The sequence below is a fragment of the Furipterus horrens genome, unplaced genomic scaffold (genome assembly GCF_987537825.1).
Source record: "Furipterus horrens unplaced genomic scaffold, mFurHor1.1.pri manual_scaffold_5, whole genome shotgun sequence".
Lineage (NCBI taxonomy): Eukaryota > Metazoa > Chordata > Mammalia > Chiroptera > Furipteridae > Furipterus > Furipterus horrens.
In genome coordinates, this window is record NW_028327175.1 from 160274476 (window position 1) to 160295629 (window position 21154).

The 21154-nt window shown below is 41.3% G+C and overlaps 1 protein-coding gene across 3 annotated transcripts; it reads right to left on the minus strand.

The window, feature by feature from the left end:
* Positions 1 to 713: 713 nt before the first annotated feature.
* SAR1A (secretion associated Ras related GTPase 1A) lies at positions 714 to 13446 on the minus strand. 3 transcript variants are annotated; one of them, XM_090278138.1, is made up of 8 exons: positions 13340 to 13446; positions 10400 to 10491; positions 9174 to 9243; positions 8929 to 9048; positions 8417 to 8482; positions 5848 to 5951; positions 1858 to 1989; positions 714 to 1267 (listed from the first exon to the last, which is right to left on the minus strand). In XM_090278138.1, the coding sequence occupies exons 3-8, from the start codon at positions 9229 to 9231 to the stop codon at positions 1151 to 1153; spliced, it is 597 nt and encodes a 198-aa protein (XP_090134264.1). In that variant the 5' UTR covers positions 9232 to 9243; positions 10400 to 10491; positions 13340 to 13446; the 3' UTR covers positions 714 to 1150. The 3 variants fall into 3 exon arrangements, with proteins under 3 accessions (XP_090134264.1, XP_090134263.1, XP_090134265.1); XM_090278137.1 differs by lacking the exon at positions 10400 to 10491 and having other exon boundaries at positions 9174 to 9247; XM_090278139.1 differs by lacking the exon at positions 10400 to 10491 and having other exon boundaries at positions 9174 to 9247; positions 13309 to 13446.
* Between the last annotated feature and the right edge of the window lie 7708 nt (positions 13447 to 21154).

Sequence of the window (21154 nt, forward strand, 5' to 3'; positions counted from 1 at the left end):
AACCTGACAACCAATTAAAAATATTAAAAGCTCATGAACAATCCAATAGAGACCAAATTCTACAAATAGAAAATTTGAAGTCCACTGAGTAAATCTTTCCCAGATTCAACCAAATACTACACCACCAGATTTTTAAGTTCTCAAATCACAGAATTAACAGCCCTTAAGCTGTTAACTTTATCCTATATGACTCTCCTATTCAGAGAAAAAACAAAACAAAACCTAAAATCTGTGCAAAAGTAACTGACACACCTGCAGTATATGACAGCATAGGAGAGATGTCCTCAACTTTTTCAAGAGGCATAAGTCACTTTTTATAACTGAAAATGAAAAAGGTGCTAAAAGAGAAATAAAACGTCACAACAGTTAATTAGAAGCAAAGACTGGCTGAGATTTGTAACTTTACAAGTAACAATAATAATAACCCACTCTATTATTAACTCTTCCGCAGTGAACAATCTGCTACACAATCTGTGACGAGGAATGGCCCTAGCCTGCCCCAGTGGAAACCTGCTGCAACTGCAAGGCCAGGGTTCTGCCCTGCCCTAGTTCTCTGTGCACAGGGCAATGCACCTACTACAAGGCAGTTAGATGGGGAGCTTCACTCACCAACCCGCTAACTCAACAGGAGTAGGTTCCCTCAACTGAGCTCTGACCTCCAACATGTATCTGTGCATAATTTTATGAAGTATCTAAACGCCATTCGCTAGATTAAAAAAAAAAAAAAAATAGAAAACTCTGGACCAAGTAAATTATAAACTCAAAAAGTTAGACGGGAAACCAATTACATTAGCAACACTTTCTTTAAAAATAGAATCACTTTCTTTTGAAATCAACCACAGTGGTGAGACGTGTTTTTCTATTCAGGTGTCCCATGATGGCACACAACTTTACCCGGCAAATCCTGCCAGCTTCCAAGTCCTGGGATGCTGACCTGCACCAGCTCATGGGGCAGCGGTGCCTCCTGACAGTGTGGAGAAGAGCACATGTCACCACTGGGCGATGAGCGAGCTGACAAGAGACTCTTGGCTTCTCAACGCCAGACATGGTTGTGGAGAGCTTTCCTTGTTCTATTAGAAAAGTTCATGAGGAAGCTGTGAATAGGATCAGTCCAGAGAAGTACAACTCTTTTATTTTCACTGTCCAAACATCAGTCAATGTACTGGGAGAGCCAGCGGAAGCCCTCACCATAGCCTTGCCTCTTGAGCACGCTGCACATGAACACTTCCATGGGGCGAGCATTCAGCTCCTTCAGAGTCACATTCCCCTAGGGGTGCAAAACCAAGAAAGGCCTGTTAACACCTTCATGAGCGAAAAGTATGCAAGAGTTATCACAAAAATCATTTATTCATTCCTCAAAAGCAAATCTACAGAAGGATTAATTACAAAAACGTGGTCAAGGCAATACAGATGACTTCCCCAAGGCTTCATAGTCATACGACAGAGTAAGCAGCACAGACCTATTCCCAGCCTCTCTCTCTATGAAGAGCATTTGTTTTGAACACACCAACATTCACCAGCCACTTACAGCAGCAAACCAAGAAAAAGGCCACTGGGACCCATAGAACCAGCATGGTCTTTGATGGACAAAAGAAGTCTGGGACTTTTTGGAAATAAAGATATTCTCACTAATGCAAACATTCAGAAATACATGCTAATAACAGGTTACACTGAAGAAATAAAGAATTCATGCGTGTGTAATACTTATACATAACAGGGAAAACAAAGCAAATTAAAGGAAGCATTTCTGGAAAGAAATATATAACCAAGAGGTAAGACTAAGGAACCATGTAAAAAAGTTGTTTTAAAAACTATGAATTTCCTTCATAATATGTCCCCTGAAGATTTTTCTCTTACCTTTCCTGTGGTCTGTCCATAAAGCCCAAATATCTCACGGAGTTTTTCTTCACTGATTGCATCTGATCTGTCAATTTTGTTACCCAAGATAAGGATTGGCACATTGGATATTGTTTCATCAGTCATTAACGCCTGAAGACAAGATTTATTTAAAAAAAAAAAAAAAAAAAAGGTATGCAAGGAATCTACAAAAGCTCACCAGATAATAAAATCACCTTGACTTTCACTTGTCTGTAAGGCATAAAATGTAAAGTGAAAATCTAATCATCTTTATACCCGAGTGATTAACTTAAAGCTTAATCTTGACATTATATAGAACATTCTTAATATTAGGTAAAAAAACCGTAAAAATACCTTGACATTTGGCAAAAAATCCCCCATTGGCCTCAAAATGATGGCAACTTAAGGCCATACCTATTTTACAAGGCAGCAGAACTGGCCAAACTTGAAGTCTGAGCTAAGTCACTCAGTCACAGAACATCCTCTGGCTATCCACTGAGCACAGACCTAGAAGCATGAATGTTCTGGCTACAGAGTCTCAAAAATGACTACAGGAACTCCCCAAGTATTCACTGAGTGCCCAATGTGTCAAATGCTACCTCAGGTATTGACAGGGATACAAAGGCAAGGGTAAGACACATCCCTAGCCTCAAGAAATCCTATGTTCATACATCTGTCAACAAAACAAGGCAAATGGATGACTAAGTGTCACAATGAATATGGACAGAATATAAATACTAAAATGCCATCAGGGAAATAAAATGCTAATGTGGGCTTAAGGGAAGTCTCGGCAAAGATGCAGAGCCTAAACTGGGCTCTGAATGAGGGACAGGATTTGGACAGGTAGAAGAATATAAGCAATGCCTTTACAATAGAAAAAGAATTCAAGAAGCTGCATGGAGCATCACCTGGCTGGATTAAAGCATTTATGTTGACACACAGTGAAAGAGTACACAGGATGGCAAGTGATGACCAACATTATGGTGCCAGCTTGAGAGGTTAGCTGCAACAGACCCTCACTGTACAATGAACTCACACCTAGTATCTATCTGTGATGCTCAGGTAAGAGACAATCTAGCCTAAGATGGCAGCATATAATGAATAATGAATAGTGCCACAGGAATTTTGGAGTAGAGAAGCAAAGAGACAAGTTTAAATTACAAGACAGACAAAAGAGGAATCAAAGCTGGCAGAGATTTCAAGCCTGGGTGAATCAGTTTCGGTACCATTTAGGGGAGGTTCCTCAGCCAACAAGCAAATCTCAGGATACCAGCTGTGTATCCTACAATTCAACTCAATTCTGACACTAGTTACCTACCTGGAGAGAAACATCAAATTTCACAGGTTAAGGGTTCAGTCCTGTAAGACTCCCAGATCCTCTACAGATGCCAGCAACAAGTCTAGGTTATCATTTGTACTTCTGACCAACTAGTTGTACATCGGAGGTTCCCACAACCCCATCCTGGGGCATAAGTTGTTAGAATGATTCACAGAACTCAGAGAACCATTTTACTTTACTAGAGTATTGGTTTACTATAAAGGGCGCTAACTCAGGCAACAGCCAGATAGAAGAGGTGCATAGGGCAAGGTATGGGAAAAAGACTTGTAGCATCCATGTTGCCTCCAGGGACACCACTCCCCCCTCCCCCCAAATTTCCACATGTTAACCAATCCAGGAGCTCTCTGAAAATGTCTTTTGCATTTTTATAGAGGCTTTATTACATAGTCGTCATCAGAGAAGGAAAACTCTGACTCCAAAAAACCTCCGCTGCCTTGCGGCATACCTCTTCTGGGGAAAGGCTAAGGGAGTAAACCCCGACAGAAAATCCGGAGCCGGAGTCCCTAAGGCGGTTTGACGTTGTAGTCAACACCGGCAACTCCTGCGGCGCACCTGAAGCCAAGCTGTATTGACTCCGTCTTTCCCTTGGACCCTTCAGCTGCGAAGAGAGGGGGGGTCTGCTGCATGGGCAACAGCAGACCCTCCATATCACCCTGCCCAGGCTCTGTAGCTTCATCGCAAGATGTCGATTCAACACGGGAGGAGACAGATACCGTGTCACTCCCGAGTCGGACTGCACAGCCATTCTCGGCGGTGCAGATAGACTCGTAAGAAGCTACACCATCGTCTCTCGAGACGGACGGCTGCCGCCGCCGCCGACGACGACAATTACATAGTCGTCACTGACTAAATCCTTGGCCACTGGCAACTGATTCAGGCTCCAGCCCTTCTCTCCTCCCTGGGGGTCAGGAGATGGGGCTGGGAGTTCCAACCTCTAAATGGTTGGATCTTCTGGTAATAGAAGGATTCCTAGAAGTGATTACACCTGAACTCTGCGATCGCTTAAAGGACATTTTGAAATATACTAGCAAAATAAAAAAGAGTAGGGGGTCAGGTCAGATGAAAAAGCCAGGCAGGGATAGCCACTTCTGCATACTCAAGGAAGTACAAACTATTCTCTACATTTGAAATGTAGTTCAAGGTAAGCAACAGAAAAGAAGCCAGAGAAATAAACGAGAAATGCTCATGAAAGAGTGTATGTGCTATGCAGATTTGTGGATTTTATCCCAAAGATGACACAGACTTATTAACGAATATTAAGTAAGGCAATGACAAGTCTGAGAAAGTTCCTTCTAGCATTATTACAGTATGTGGCAGGATGGTGGTGGAATCTACAGTAATTCACACAGTGTCAGACTGCATGTCCAGGTAGATGGTGGGGAAGATCAATAGTTCCATTCTGGGAGAACAAAGTTGGTAGGTAGAGTCGTCTAATTTGGCAGCATTATGTATGAGGCTGAAGCTCAAGAGGTACAGACAAGAAATCCATTTGGGAGTCACTGATATGTGGGTGGCAGATGAAGGAATGGAAGTAGCCTGGACCAGTCTAGGAGAAAGTATAGACCCCAGGGAAAAAAATCCTCAGCATTTAAAGCTAAGTGAAGGAAAAGGTACTTGTGAAAGATTCTGAGAGGTATTAGCGAGAGAGAGAGAGAGAGAGAGAGAGAGAGAGAGAGAGAGAGAGAGAGAGAGAGAGAACACCAAAACCAAGAATATAAAGAGGAGTTTAAAGAAACAGAGAATTGCCCTGACAGAGTGGCTCGGCTGGCTGGGCGTTGTTTTGCAAAGCAAAAGATTGCTGGGTCTATTCCCAGCCAGAGCACACACCAGGTTGTGGGTTCAGTCCCCCATCTGGGTGTGTACAAAAGACAACCAATCAATGTTTCTCTCTCCCTCTCTTTCTAAAAATAAATAAGATCTTTTTAAAAAGAGAGAGAGAGAGAGAGAAAATGGCCAGTGCCAAATAAAGAAAGGACTGCACTGTAGGTGATTCTATGAGACAGGAGTTTGGGAAACATAAACTTGAGACATGTTCAAACAGCCAGGAACAAGAATGCAGAGAAAATTATAAATCAAAGAGAAAGAAGAGGCAGCGGGTGAAGCAGTACAAATAACAAAAGCAACTGTACAGAAATTGTCAAGCCAAGAAAATGCAACACTGAGAATGGTGAAAACTTGAAGGAAGCCCTTAATAGTATTAAACCCTACACATAACCAAAACTGAAGGCTGAGAACAGACTCTGGCAAGTCATTCAGTGCAAGGGTGGGCAGGCACAACCTGAGAAGGCAGACTCAAAATGTTAAGAACTCTAATCTCGTTCAAGGTTTCACTATGTCAACAATTCATAAAGAGAGACCATATGTGATATGCAAAAGTGAAAGACATTAATTATGCTGAAACAGCAGGCATAAACTGGGACTGTCCTGAGCAAATTGGACACAGAATCACCCTATGATAGATATAAACGTTAATTTACTCAAGTTCAAGCTGAGTTTCCTTAGAACACTAAAAAAACAATGTTGATTTTAAAAGTTTCTTCCCATAAATAGTACCTTTATCAAATGTAACTGGAATGATTAAATATTGGCACTACTGAGCTGTACTCCTTAAAATAAATAAAAGACAAGAATAGAAAAAAACATAAACATACATTAAGTTCAGCTTTGGATTCCATGAGGCGAGGATGATCTGCACAATCCACCAGAAAGACAATCCCATTAATCGCTGGGAGATAATTTTTCCAAACCCGACGTGCTAGAAAAACAAAGTTCAAAGTTGCATCAATACAAAAATATATATTTTGAAAACAAATAACCTAATCTATGAAATAGTCAAATTTAAGACAGGTTTCAATAGCATTAAATTCTGTATAATTTTCTAACTCCTAGCCATTATTAAGTCAGAACATAATGAACTGAAGATTTTTTAAAACTAGAAAACCAAGGGTTTTGGCCTGATTTTTCTCAAAAATTGCAACATCTGACAGTCCCAAGTGCTCTTTTGAATGAGGTCTGGGCTGTTCAGTTTCTACCACTCCCCACAGTCAATTTCACTCACTTATATCACCTTCCTGGCCCCTGGACTCATTTTAGTTTGCAATATCTGAGTTAAAATATCATGATGCAAATTATCTGTCCATATAACTTTATTCCAAAGTTAGTTTCTAACTAACTGACATGTAAGTGTGCTGACACACTCATCTGCTCAGCCCTCAGGAAGACTGGGCTGACAGAGGATTGAAGTTCCCTGGCGAATCACCTCAGTCTCCCATATTCAACCCTGTGTGCCCTATAAACTTTATTTTTGTTTCTCTGATATAAAATGTTAATGGTTTAGGAAGCAATGCTTTAAATTGTATTATAATTTCTAAGCCATTCATTTCTAGTTCTTCCAATGGGATGACTAAGGAAGCATCTCTATGTGAAACAGTTAATAATGGTTACCTCTGGAACTTTCACTTTTACTGAATTTTTACGGTGAGTCTAGACTACTTTTATAAGTCAATTTTTTAAAAGATTATATATATCTCCATATATATCTATATATATATATATAGATATATCTCCATATATATCTATATATATATATATAGATATATATGGAAATTTACCAAATGTACAGTATTTTAGAAACTTCTTTATAATAGTGGCTAGGTTACTATGAAAAACTTTCTGTTAAGTAAATTTTCCTTAAACAAAACTATGTACATAAATACATTTCCCTTCTTACTCTATCAAAACCTGAAAGCTAAATTATCTCAGCAATAATACATAATTCCTAGTTCAGATGTCTAAAAATACCTACTGCTCTGCATTCTCCAAATGGTCTCAGTTCAGCTTATGACTGTATTGTCTCTCAATTTAAATTTGTAAGCAGTTACCAATCTTCTTGAAAGAAGCAGAAAAGACACCATATACCCTTTCCTACCCAAATGAAAATAATAAAAGATTATAGAAATTTTTTTAAAAACGAGATAATCTATAATCCTCCATCAAAACACAAACTGCTAATATTTTTGTATATTTTTTCTGTACAGATATTTTATATGACTGTGATACTACATATGATTTTGTAGCATATAAATCTTAAATAAATAAATTGAATTAAATGCTAATGAAATCATTGACTATGAAATTATTTGGATTGCTTCTGGCCTTTTGGCTAAAATTTTTTGGCTGATCAATTAAAGTTACCAAAATTCTAATTTTCAACTAAACTTTTAAAAAGCTATATTACAGTCTACCTAACATAATGCTCCAACAGGAAACTTTTCAACTCAATTTAATAACAAATGAGCAAATCTGAAAGAATCCCAATTGGCTCTTTCTTCTACCTTCCCAGAATATTTATTCCTACATCTTAAATTTTTTACTCCTAAACCTAGAGTCTTGCCAAATGTAAAGCAATTGTGTATCAAATAAAGATAACTTATTCTACAGATCTGTAAACACACACAAGACACCTGATAGGAATCTGGGAACCAAACAGACACAGCCGAAGTAAGGCAAAAATGCACTGAGACCAAGAAGGTAGAAGAAAATGTCCCAGAACCTGACCCAAAACGGGCATACAAAGTATCAATTTAGAGTGATCATAAGTAGTCATTGTATTGTGTTTTATAACTTTTCACAAGCTCGAAATTACTTACAAATAATACTTAATTTCCTATATTCTTACACTCCATTGTAAAAAGGATACAAGAGACATGATTAAATTCAATGTGACACTGTATTGAATCATGTTTAAAAGGAAAATGCTTATAAAGGAGGTTATTAGGATACTGACAACAACAACAAAAAAGACTATACACTATAGAGTAGACAAAAATAAAACTTCCTGGGTTTGATAACTATTAAGATTGTATAAGGGGATATTCTTGTTCTTAAGAAATATGCGTTAAATATTAAGGAACAGAAAAGCATGATGAACTCACAAATGGTCCAAGAAAAATAAATATTAGTATGTATTATATATAGAGGGAGACTAATAAATATGGACAAAAGGTGTAAGGAAGTGGAGTTCTCTATTATTTATGAAAATTTTGACAATTTGGAAATTACTTTAAAATAATAAATGAATAAACCAACTTCATTAAAGAAATAAGATCTCAATGCTAAATGCAAACAATTTAAAAGGTAAAAACGATACACTGCTTTTTAAAAAAAGAGTAGAAAATGAACCTTAAGTCAATAACATCCTTCCACTGAGTCATTTCTTACCTTGCTCATGGCCACCAAGATCAAAAGTTGTAAAAGTCATTCCAGCAATCGTCAGCTCTTCTGATGCTGAAAAATTATGAATAGTGAGGAAAGAAACTTCTCCCTCCAAATAAGGATCAACTATGAGTATTACAAGCCAATACAAATGCAAAACTTAATCAAGCTTTGACCTTGTAAAAAAAAAAAAAAAAAGAATACAAGTGTGAAAACATTCTTAAATTGTTTTTAAAAGCCAAGTTTCTTTTTCTCTAATTTGCTGCTTCATATAAGTAGATATGAGAGATGTGTCCATGTGTCCTGTTACAGAACTAGTAAGAACACAGAGTGACAAAGTTTCAGAGGTTTAGATTTTTGAGTATGTGACCTGAGCGTGTCCTACAGGGAATTTTTTTCAAGTGAGCTGTCCTTTGGGACCTCAGTTACGAAAAGAGCTACATCAGTTGGGGATTCATTCTCCAACTTTGACATTGACCTTTAGATATCAAAAGGTCACCTGGTATCTTCAAACCTACTCGGATGTAATGTTGGAACATGTTGGCCCAATCTGTCATCTTTGAGCATGTGTAGAAGAGTGGTTTTGCCTGCATTATCCAAACCCAAGAATACAAGTTTTCCAGATTTCTTGTAAAGTCCTAAAAGAGAAAAAGAAATTTAACAATTTTTCACTCTACATACCAAAGGCTGCTTGTATTTAAACTGTTGGAGGAAATGCAGAAAGTCTGAAACCTATGATATATTTCAAGGAAATTGGCTTTACCTAGGAACTGGAGCACACTGCTGAAGCCATTGTAGATCCACTCAAAGATGAAAGACATTATTAATGCTTACTACCTGTATAAAATATGAAAGCAGCAAACATTAGCTTTCTGAATGCTATGTAGTTCCAGAGAAGTTAACTCTTATTCCCTGTCTCTGATGCATGTTTACAATCCCATGATTTGGGCATGAGAAAACAAAAATTTTGCACCCTGGAGGGAAGTCTCTGGGGTCTTCAGATATGCACAAACTCTTGATTTTCTAACAGTTTTCAACCTACAATACTCAGAGGATTAGAAATTGAAGACATACTTTCCTCTTTTACTGTGTGACGCACACCTCCAGGAAGCTGCTCATTCATATTCCCTAGATACACCACTGCTGTCTGCCAGTTAATAAAACCTCTAGGAAATCAGTCCCATCAATTATCTGTATTGAAATTTCACATTAATTCATTAAGTAGAAAATAAGAATGAAAAAAAGGCATGTTAACCAGAATGAAAAGCATATTAACCCAACCTTGTAAACTGCTCTAAAAAAGTCACAATTTGCCCTGCTGCATTTATCAATGCCATTTCTTTTTGTTTTGTTTTTTTTTCTGTCTTGTTTTTATTTTCTTTTTGCTATCTCGTCTTAAACCATGTTTGTTTAGTCACTCTTGTAGATATGTCTCAACTTATGAAAGAGATGATACCACTATTTTGGAAAGCCATGAAGCAGTAATAAAAGAACCCTTTTGTAATGTCAATAATCAAGATCTAACCACTTTACAAATATGGATTTTTCTTAACATAACAATACCAGTTCAGGACATCGTGGTAGCTTCCCAGCCAAGTACATACCTTAATTAGTACTGATATTAACATCTACTGTTTCCCATGAGTCTAGACAAAACAAGAGATGATCCAAAGCTACAGAAATGTCTATATACATTGGCAATAAGCAAAAGGACCTCTGAATAAAGTTGAGAGAAGGATCTAGACTCAATGGTAGGTTTTAATGTTTCTCAGAGGCAGCATTTTCTGGTCACATTGAATTTTTGCCTTAATATCGCAGATCTGGTGCAAAAAAATTGAAAGATCACCCATTTTCACTTCTGTCCATTATCAAGAACATCTGAACACAAGGCTTTATAGTAGATGTGACCAACTGCTTTCAAATAAAACTTTTCATGAAGTTTTGTTTTTTCAAAAAGTAAACAAAAGTTTAGTTGTGTTACTTAAAAACCTACCTAGCCCTGGCTGGTGTGGCTCAGTTGGTTGGACCATCATCCCATACACTGAAAGATCGCGGGTTCGAGTCCAGGTCAGGGCACATACCTAGGTTGTGGGTTTGATCCCAGTCAGGGTGTGTATGAGAGACAACCAATGGATATTTCACTTTCTTTCTCTTTCTCTTCCTATCCTCTTCCCTAATCTCTAAAATCAATAAGCATGTCCTGGGGTGAGGGTTAGTGGAAAAAACCTACTTATACTCTTCACTCAAAGAATGCTAAATGAAGGAAAAATTGGAAAATGGACAACGTATGTTAATTTTCTTTTTCATCCAATTACTGTTTGTTTGTTTGTTTGTTTAAAATTGGGCCTGTGGCCTCACCTATAAACTTTGGGGAGTGCTTAATGCTTATTTTCCATGGCTCTTATCATGGCAGGCAAAATGAAGGGTGGGGGTTTGACTGAGGGTGGAGACTGACGGCAAAAGCTTTTATACAGATACTAAATAAGGTCTTATTCCTTTTAGTAACATCTAAATACATCTTGGCAGTAAGAACAAATTTAGCACGTTAATTAAAAGTTTTGTCTGGAAATTTGTCCTGTACTTTACACACTTATAAAGTTCTTGTGCTAACTTCCACTAAAACAGTGGTTCTCAACCTTCCTAATGCCGCGACCCTTTAATACAGTTCCTCATGTTGTGGTGACCCCCAACGATAAAATTATTTTTGTTGCTACTTCATAACTGTAATTTTGCTACTGTTATGAATCGTAATGTAAATATCTGATATGCAGGATGTATTTTCATTGTTACAAATTGAACATAATTAAAGCATAGTGATTAATCACAAAAAAGAAATGTGTAATTATATATGTGTTTTCCGATGGTCTTAGGCGACCCCTGTGAAAGGGTCGTTCGACCCCCAAAGGGATCATGACCAACAAGTTGAGAACCGCTGCACTAAAAGAACAATGTGCCACTCCTCTGCAATCCCCACTAACCAATCCTCCTTCCCTACTTTTCTCAGTCTGCCACTTAGATAAGCGCAGGTCACGTTTAGAAAGTGCCTCTCACTTAGGTCACTTCCACTCTGTTAACTCCTTTAAAACTCAACACATGTATTCATTTGCACTACCTCTGTTTGCAGTTAGTACTTTACAAACTCTTTGTAAAGTTTTAGCACATCATTTTAAAAGGATTCCCAACTACATGAATTCTACCACAGTGACAAGGGGAAAACCCCATTTTAAGGAATTTTTCATGGTAAATGAATTACTTTTATTTTCCAACTTATTTTTCCTTTGACATAAGCTGCTTTAAAGGTCCTATAATTCTTCCTGTTAGAATGATCTATGGAGAGTGCTGTTTAGGTGATGTTAAAAAAATGATAAAAACCCTTATTGGACACAGAGTTGTGCTGCATTGCTACCCTAATTTCATGGCACCTCCACCCTTGAGATTTTAGGATTTGTATTCCTTTGTGAAGTTTTACAGTTTATGCAGTGCCTGCACATACATCTCATTTCAATTTCACACCAGCCCTACTGGGAAGGAACATAATGAGGATGCTGACTGACACTCCTAGGTTAGCTGGCTTAACAAAGACTGCTCAGCTGAAAAAGCAACAGGGCCAGAACTCAACTTTCCTCTTTTAATGCCAAAGTCATGGCTCTTCCTGTTAATATCACATACAATTCAAATCAAAATCATAAAACTGCTTTTAAAAATACATAAAACTTCCTTAACACACCAATAACACTCATGATAATCTTCGAAAGTTTTCTTTACGATGCATCACACCTTTGGAATGGTAGGTTAACAACTATCATTCTACTTATAATAATGTATTTTCTATCCCTGATCCATTCTACCACCTTATGACAAATTAAAGTACTCTAAAATTTAAGGGCTCTAGACTACCAACAAAAGCACTGTAAAAATACCCAAAACTAAAATATGCAAATTTCAAGACTGACTGAACAAATAAGTAAAAAGGAAAAGCACTACTCTGACCATTAGCCAATAAAGAGTCTATGCAACACTACTTATACATACTCATTACTTCTACACACAGTCATAGCAAGGCAGCTGGCTTTTAGACAAGAAGCCTGCTTAGCTGCAGGGTATATGTCAAAGGTCAGACCTATTGCAAAGTTCCATAAGTCCCCTGTCACAACCTCAGCAGATGGGATCAAAGTAAAGGAGAAAAGACAAGAGCAAGAGAGAATACTAACAAGACAATCTGGTGTCCACGCTCACAAGTGTGCTCCTGACGACTCCGCTAGAATCGCTAAGTAAACATTAATCTATACCAAACGAACATGAAAAAATTTTCCATGAACTGAAAACGGAGTGGGGGTTAAAAGAGGGAGGTAGAAGGAGCAAATATGGAGTTCAACCAAGGACATCAGATGATAACAGAGCTGAAGTGTGTGTGTTGCGGTGGGGGGGGGTGGCGTTGTAGAGCCCGGGACTAGGAGGCAGAACTGGTTCCAACGCTCACACTAGCTACCTCTAGGGCCCTGGCCAATTCGCTGTGCCTCGGAGAGCCTCAGTCCCCGAGCCTGTGAAACAAGCATAATCACGAAGGACTCTCTCCCGCTTCACTGAGGGCTGTGATTCACGGCTCATCTGAGACAGGGGATGTGAAGCCTTTTCGTAAACCAGAGAGCACAGTACAGACAAGAAAACTGTTATACCGCCCAGTAGCTGCAAGACCCCGAACGGAATGCAGATCGACCCGATACCCCAGAGGCAGGCACAGGACTGAGCAGACCCGGCCGAGTCGGCCCACCTCCGCCCAGAACCAGTCCCGCGGCCCCACAGAACCGCCTGCGTGTCACTTCCCCCACCCCTCACCCAGCCTGCACCGGCCTCCGCCCCAACCCTTCTGTCGTCCGCCCCTGCCTGCCCGACTCCACCTCTCTCTTTTGCCGCGGGCTCCCGACTTACGGCCCAACAGGCTCCTCCGGGGGCAGCGGCGAGCAGCTTCGACCCTCCTCTGAGCACACAGCCCAGCTGCAACCGGGAACGCCAGCTACTCGCCGGAAGTACGTAACATCTCTCCCCCGGGACTTCCGGGCGCGTTCTTGCCCCCGCCCATTTGTAGCGTCACGGCGCTCTGCAACTGCGGGGAGCCCTACCAGCGACTCCGGCCGCGGAGGGGCGGGCCCGGCCAGTCCACGCCTCCTCCCTTACGGATTGTAAAACGCTCGAGACGTGGCAGCGTGGCGGCCGAGAGGGTGGGGGCAAGCTCTTGCAGTCTCGGGGTGGCCCTAGATGCTCGGGGTCACGGCTTTAAATCCTACTGCTTTCCCAGGCGCAAGGGGAATATTACAAGGGCGACTGACAATTACGTAGGTTCTCGGAAAAAATTGACCCGAGAACCCTCGACCTATGGTGGATCCCTGCAAGCTTTTGCTTTAAGTCATATTGCCTTGTGACAGCCTGTTTTTTAGAACAGCTTAAATTCTTTGAAAACTTATGTTCCAGGCAGTGCAGTGAGTACGTGAAATGCCTCATCTCACTTGACCCTCATTAGTCCTATGATGCGGATACCGTTATTACATACCCCAGTTTACAAATTAGAGTACCGAAGTAACCAAGCCCAAATTCATACGCTAGGGAGCGGCAAAGCAACACGTTGACCCTGCTATCTTGTCCACGTGCATTTTCTAATTTATGGGATTGGTTTTATTACTCCCATTTTATCCATAAAAATAAGAAAACTGAGTTAAATGGAAAGATGAATGATATTTTTTAGTAGGAAGACTATCACAAAGATCTCAATTCTCTTTAAAATTATAAATTTAACATAATTTGTATAAAAGTACTAATAGGATTAATAGGTTATGTGAGTGTTTTTTAAACCACCCTATTTGTTCCTAAAATTAAAATGGAAAAATAACACTAGTCAGGAAACAAGCTCTGAGAAACAAGAAGGGAGTAACTAGCACCATCAGATAGTAAAATATTATAGACCCTCAGTAATTAAAACAGTTTAGTTAGTGCACAAAAAGCCAAACGAATGAATGGAACAAAGTACAGAAATAGACCCAAATACATGCAGAAATAAAATTAAAGTGGCGCTTGGCAACTCCAGCAAAACGTCAAGGTGGCTTGGTGGGCAAGCTCATCACCTCTCATTTCATCCTGTGGGTCTTCTACATTGAGGTTGAATCCTCACATATACAGAAGGGGATCAGTCCATGTTCTGAGACTTCTCACCAGCTTTGGCTAAACCAGGAGGACTGTGTCCAAAGAGCTTAGAATCCCAGTGGGTACATCCTGAGACACAGGGCTAACCCAGTTCAAGCCAATGTGTTGGATTTCTGGCCCTGATAGAAGTCTGGCTGCAAGAGTGGAGGATTCCCAAACCACAAGGATGGTTGTGGGGAAGGTCTCTGGAGGAAGAAGGGAGCACAAAGGCAGATTCTCAGGAGATCTGTAAACTACTTACCAGCTGGGTAGCCTTAGGCGAGTTGACAAGTGCCCCCAGCCACAGTGTAGACACCTCTAAGATGGGTGAAAGAGGTGTTGTTTATGCTAGCAATTTTTCTGGAATATACTTTTAATAAATGTTTCAGTTATGTGCTTAAAAATAAATAAATAATAAAAGGGTTGGGACAATTGGGTAGTCAAAAAGAGCTAAGAGGTGCCCTAGCCAGGTAGCTTAGTTGGTTAGAGCGCCATCTGATACACCAACGCTAAGGGTTCAATCCTCAGTCAAGGCACATACAAGAATCAACCAATGAATGTATAAATAAGTGGAACAAACAAATTGATGTTTCTCTCTCTCTCTTCCTCTCTTTCTCTCTAAAATCAATTTTAGAATAAAATAACATAAAAAACCTAAAAGGTGAATCTATAAGTTATATACTACACCAGTAAGTTCCAAATGATTCAATGATTTGTATATTTTGAAGTGACACCATAAAAGTACTAGAAAAATGTAAGAAAGCATGGATGAATTTCTTATAATCTTGGAATGAAGAAGACCTTACTGGGGTTTTTTTTCTTAAAATATTCTTGCCCTGACGAGTGTGGTTCAGTGGTTGGGCATCATCTCACAAAGCAATAGGGCTAAGGGAAAGGTTGTCTGTTTGATTCCTGATCAGGGCACATGCCTGAGGCAACCGATTGATGTTTCTCTCTTACATGGATGTTTCTCTTCCTCTCTTTCTCCCTCCCTCCCTCTCTCTCTCTAAAAATAAATAAATAAAATATTTTAAAAATATATTCTTGCCTGTAGTTATTCCACCAAACTATTCATAGAGGTTAATTCTTTTTTTTTTTTTCCTTAATCCTCACCCAGGGATATGTTCACTGATTCTAGAGTGAGAGGAAGGAGGAAAGACAGAGAGAGAAACATCAATGCAAGAGAGAAACATTATTCTGCAGCCCCCCACCCCACCCCAGCACGTGCCCCACACAAGCCCCAAGCAGGGATTTAACCTGCAACTTAGGCATGTGGCCCTGACCTGGTAGTGAACCCACAGCCTTCTGTTGTACGGGATGATGCTCCAACCAACTGAGCCACCCAGCCAGGGTAAAATCTTCCTGGCTTTGATTGAAAACCCAGAAGTCATTAAAAATTGATAAATATAACTACAGGAAAATAGAATTTTTATATTGAAACAACACCAATGATGATATCATAAACTCAACAGATAGCAAGTTGATAAAAGTATATGGAATCACATGTAAAGCAAGTAAAAAATTAATATGAAAAAGACTAACTCTTATTAGAAAAATAGGCAAAGGATAGAACAAGACAGTTCAGAGGAAAGGAAACATAAATGACTCTTAAACTAATAAACTAATAATAGAAATATAGTAGATATTATAGAATACAGGGTGGGGCAAAAGTAGGTTTTTGTTAGTATGCAAAACAGTTAATTCTTATACTTATTAATCATTGTATTATTTTCCATATGAACAACTATAAACCCACTTTTGCCTCGTTCTGTATATAGATATAGAAAATAATAAAAGATAAATTTAAAACTCACTGAGATACCATTTTCAACCATTAGTTGCCCAAAGTCCACCTGTGTACTGGTGGCAAGGCTATTTCAAATAGAGAAGTCAAGGAAGACCCCACCCACTAAGGTGTTATTTGGACAAGACCTGAAGGACATCTGGGGGTAAAATGTTTCAGGCTGACAGCAAAGCATGTGCAAAGGCCCTGAGGCAGGAGTGTGCTTGGCAGGTTCCAGGAACAGCTGGAAATCCAGTGTAGCCAGATAGGATGACAAAGGAAGGAATAGCAGGTGTGGTGAGAGAGGTATGGGTATAGGCAGTTAAGAACTAGGGAGGTTCTGAGATTTTACCTCACTTGAAAGCTAATGACTTAGTCTAGTACACTTTTGTGGATACAAACAGACACCAGACTTCTGGGGCAGAGACTAAGGATTTTACTGTCTCAAGCACAGCAAGTAGCATGAGCTTCATGTTTATGTTTTTTCCACTTGCCTCCTCACCCAAGTCCTTTGGGGTGACACAGAGTATCCCAGGGGGGATGCTACCCATATAGTGGGTTTGCATCACAGCTAAGGAACCCATAGCTTAGGGAACTCAAATCTTTCATAATTGACTACAAGCAAAGCTGCCTGACCTTTGTTATGGAGGCCAAGAGGTCCCATGATATGCTATCTGCAAGCTGGAGAACCAGGGAAGTTGGTGGTGTATAATTTAGTCCAAGTTCGAAGTCTTGAGAACTGGGGAGCTGCTGATATAAGCCCTGGAGTCAGAAGACCTGAGAACCAGAAGCTCTGATGTCCAAGGAAAGGAAAGGTGGATGGCTCAGCTCAAAACAGAGAGAGAAAGAATTTGCCCTTCTTTCGTGTTTTTGTTCTATTTGGGCCCTCAACAGATTGGATGATGCCCACCTACATTGGTGACGTCTGACCTCTTTACTCATTCTACAGAATCAAATGCTCATCACTTCCAGAAACATCCTCACGTACATACCCAGAAATAATATTTTACCAGTGTGTCCAGTATCTTTGCTATAAGCATCTTTGTCGTACACATCTTTGCTGCAAGCAGTTTAGCCACACTTTTGCTGAATAACTAATTGGCCACAAGGCAGTTTTGCCATAAGAAAGATAAAAATCATAGAAATAAAAGAGAGACATTTAAAAAGACCTAGCAAAACCAAAAAGAATTTATAAGAAAATGCAAAATATTTGAATTTATTTAAAATGTATATAGATTCATGGCAATGCTACACAAACAGCTGATTTTATTTTGTGGATCATACTTAAGCACTTGTCTCTGTTCTATGGGAAACATGGGTTCAACTCTGAGCCCTCAAAGAGGGCCCTTGGCCTGTCTTTCTACTCCCAATGTAGTGATTCAAAATAGAACAACTCTCGGGGCAAATCATCATCATCTGGAAGAACTGCTTACTATTTTAAGACCACCACCATGTGTACTTGTCACTGTGTAGTCCGTTATGAGGACTTGCTAAGATTTATATGTGATATAAAAAATGGGAGTAACTGTGAGGAATTTGTCAGTAGAGAAATGAAACCAAACTGACAACTAGTTTAAATATGTTAAATCTGCTGGAGGTCATTGATTCATCAATGGAGAAATGAAATCTAACTGAAAACTGATTTAATTCAATACATTAAATCTGGTAAAGGCAGTTGATGAGTCAATGAAGAAATGCAACCAAACAAACAAAAAAACCAAGCTGTCAACCATTTATTTTATCTTTTTTACAGCAAAATTGCCTCACAGCCAATTAGTTATGTCGCTAAAATGTCTATGGCAAAGATGCTCTAATCAAAATACCTTGAGCCCTCAGCCAGGTGATCAAGCCTAACCTCAGCAGTGACACATCACATTGCTAGTATGTGCCCTGCGTGTGATACGATAGCAATGGTACTTGAATTCCGTGACCTTCCTCCCTGAAACACTTTACCCCAGTTTAATGATGAGAAAAGTATCAGACAAATCCCATGTGAGAGACATTCTACAAAATACCTGACCAGTACTCCTCAAAAGTGTCAAGGTCATAAAAAAAAAAAAAAATCAAGGAAAGTCTGAGAAATTGTCACAGCCAAGAGAAACCTAAGTAGACAGGACACCTAAACATAATGTGAGATCCTGAATGGGATCCTGAAACAGAAAAATGTATTAGGTAAAAAGGAAATCTAAATAAACTGTGGGCCTTGTTTAATAATAATGTATGAATATTGATTCATTAATTATAACATCTCTAAAATCAGAGAAGGAAAACTCTGACTCCAAAAAAACCTCCGCTGCCTTGCGGCATACCTCTTCAGGGGAAAGGCTAAGGGAGTAAACCCCGACAGAAAATCCGGAGCCGGAGTCCCTAAGGCGGTTTGATGTTGTAGTCAACACCGGCAACTCCTGCGGCGCACCTGAAGCCAAGCTGTATTGACTCCGTCTTTCCCTTGGACCCTTCAGCTGCGAAGAGAGGGGGGGTCTGCTGCATGGGCAACAGCAGACCCTCCATATCACCCTGCCCAGGCTCTGTAGCTTCATTTCACTGGAGAGGACACTCCAGCGTCATCGCAAGATGTCGACTCAACACGGGAGGAGACAGATACCGGTTATAAGCTCATCCGATTGGCGAAGGAAACGAGCGCCAGGGGTCTCCTCTGACGGTGGGAGAGGTCATCGCACCTCACTGGACAGCTACCGCCCGCCTCAAGCTGGGCAGCCCCAGCCAATTAGGTGCCGTCTCGCCATGGCTCGCCTGCCCCACTGGGTGCGTGGGGATCAGAGAGGCGCCTCTCGAAAAGTGGGCCACAAAACACCCGCACCAGTTAATTCCAAGCAAACAACAAGAAAGAAGCCTCCGGCTCTTCGCCTCGCTAGCTGGAACATCAGGACCATGTGCCCTGGACTTACTGCAGACCTTCCGTGGATCAAGGGTGCCAGGAAAACCGCCGTCATCGATAGGGAACTGGCACGACTAAACATCGACATTGCGGCTCTACAGGAGACCCGGTTGGCCGACAACGGAACTATCAGAGAAACCAACTACACCTTCTACTGGCAAGGGAAGTCTCCGGACCAACCAAGACAGCACGGTGTTGGGTTCGCTGTGAAGAACACACTTGTTAACTCCATAGAGCCACCCACAGGAGGCACAGAGAGATTACTTACCCTCCGATTGTCAACAACTTTCGGCCCAGTCAGCATTCTTAGCGCGTACGCCCCAACCCTCTGCGCCACCATCGAAGAGAAAGAACAGTTCTACCATGCACTGGACAAAGCGTTATCCAAGATCCCCAGAAGTAACGCTCTCTATCTCCTTGGAGACTTCAACGCAAGAGTAGGAGCCGACCACATGGCCTGGCCCACCTGCCTTGGAAACTTTGGGAGAGGAAAGATCAATGAGAATGGTCAGCGACTGCTTGAGCTTTCATGTCACCACGGCCTGTGCGTGACAAACACATTCTTCAAGTGCAAAGAGATCCACCAGGTGTCATGGAGGCACCCCTGCTCCCGCCATTGGCACCAGCTTGACCTCGTCATCACCAGAAGAACGGATATTGGCAGCACCTTCCTCACCCGCAGCTACCACAGTGCAGACTGCGACACGGACCATGCCCTCGTGGTAAGCAAGGTGCGCATAATGCCGAAGAGGTTGCACCACTCCAAGATGAAGGGTCGCCCACGCATCAACACCAGTTGTGCCAGCAACCCAGTTAAGACCCAGCAATTCATCAACAAGATGGAAGATGCACTCGGCGAGGGAGTGGCGGCAGATGACATTATCGAATCCAATTGGCCACGTCTCCGCGACGCCATATACAACTCCACCATTATTGCTTACGGGAAGAAAGAGCGGAAGAACGCTGACTGGTACGAGGCTCACTGGGAAGAAATGGAACCCGTGATCGAGGCTAAGAGGAAGGCCCTACTGGCTTACAAGGTCACGCCCACTCCCAGTACACTTCAAGCTCTACGGGCTGCCAGGAACAAAGTCCAGAAGACCGCCCGCCACTGTGCCAACACCTATTGGCTAAACCTGTGCAGAAGCATTCAGGAAGCCGCCGATATAGGCAACGCACGAGGAATGTATGAGGGTATCAAGAAGGCAACAGGCCCAATCCCCTCCAAGATCGCCCCCCTTAAGTCCAAGACAGGTGAGGTCATCACTGACCAGGAACAGCAAATGCGGCGGTGGACCGAGCACTACCTCGAGCTGTACGCAACGAAGAACACCGTAACAGACACTGCTCTTAACGCCATCCCAGACCTACCAGTCATGGAGGAGCTAGACACCCCACCTACTGCGGCAGAGCTCAGCAAAGCCATCGACCGCCTCGCTTGCGGGAAAGCACCAGGAAGCGACGGAATCCCTCCAGAAATCCTAAAGAGCGGGAAACCAGTCCTGCTACAGCCGCTCCACCATCTACTCTGTCGCTGCTGGAAGGAGGGTTACATCCCCCAGGATATGAGAGATGCCAACATTATCACCATGTACAAGAACAAAGGAGACCGCAGCGACTGCAACAACTACCGGGGCATCTCTCTCCTCAGCGTCGTCGGCAAAGTATTCGCCCGGGTCGCTCTTGCCCGCCTGCAGACCCTTGCTTCCCGTGTCTACCCAGAGTCCCAGTGTGGCTTCAGAGCTGGCCGTTCAACAGTGGACATGATCTTCTCCCTACGCCAGCTGCAGGAGAAGTGTCACGAGCAGCATAAACCACTCTACCTCGCCTTTATCGACCTTACGAAGGCGTTTGATCTGGTCAGTCGAAGCGGTCTCTTCAGCTTGCT

Coding starts and splice junctions, on each gene's coding strand:
- SAR1A (XM_090278137.1), bottom strand. CDS start 9,231: ATGTCTTTCATCTTTGAGTGGATCTACAATGGCTTCAGCAGTGTGCTC. Junction 9,049..9,173: donor CAGTGTGCTCCAGTTCCTAG/GTAAAGCCAATT, acceptor TTTCTCTTTTAG/GACTTTACAAGAAATCTGGA. Junction 1,990..5,847: donor AATCCAAAGCTGAACTTAAT/GTATGTTTATGT, acceptor TCTTGTCTTCAG/GCGTTAATGACTGATGAAAC.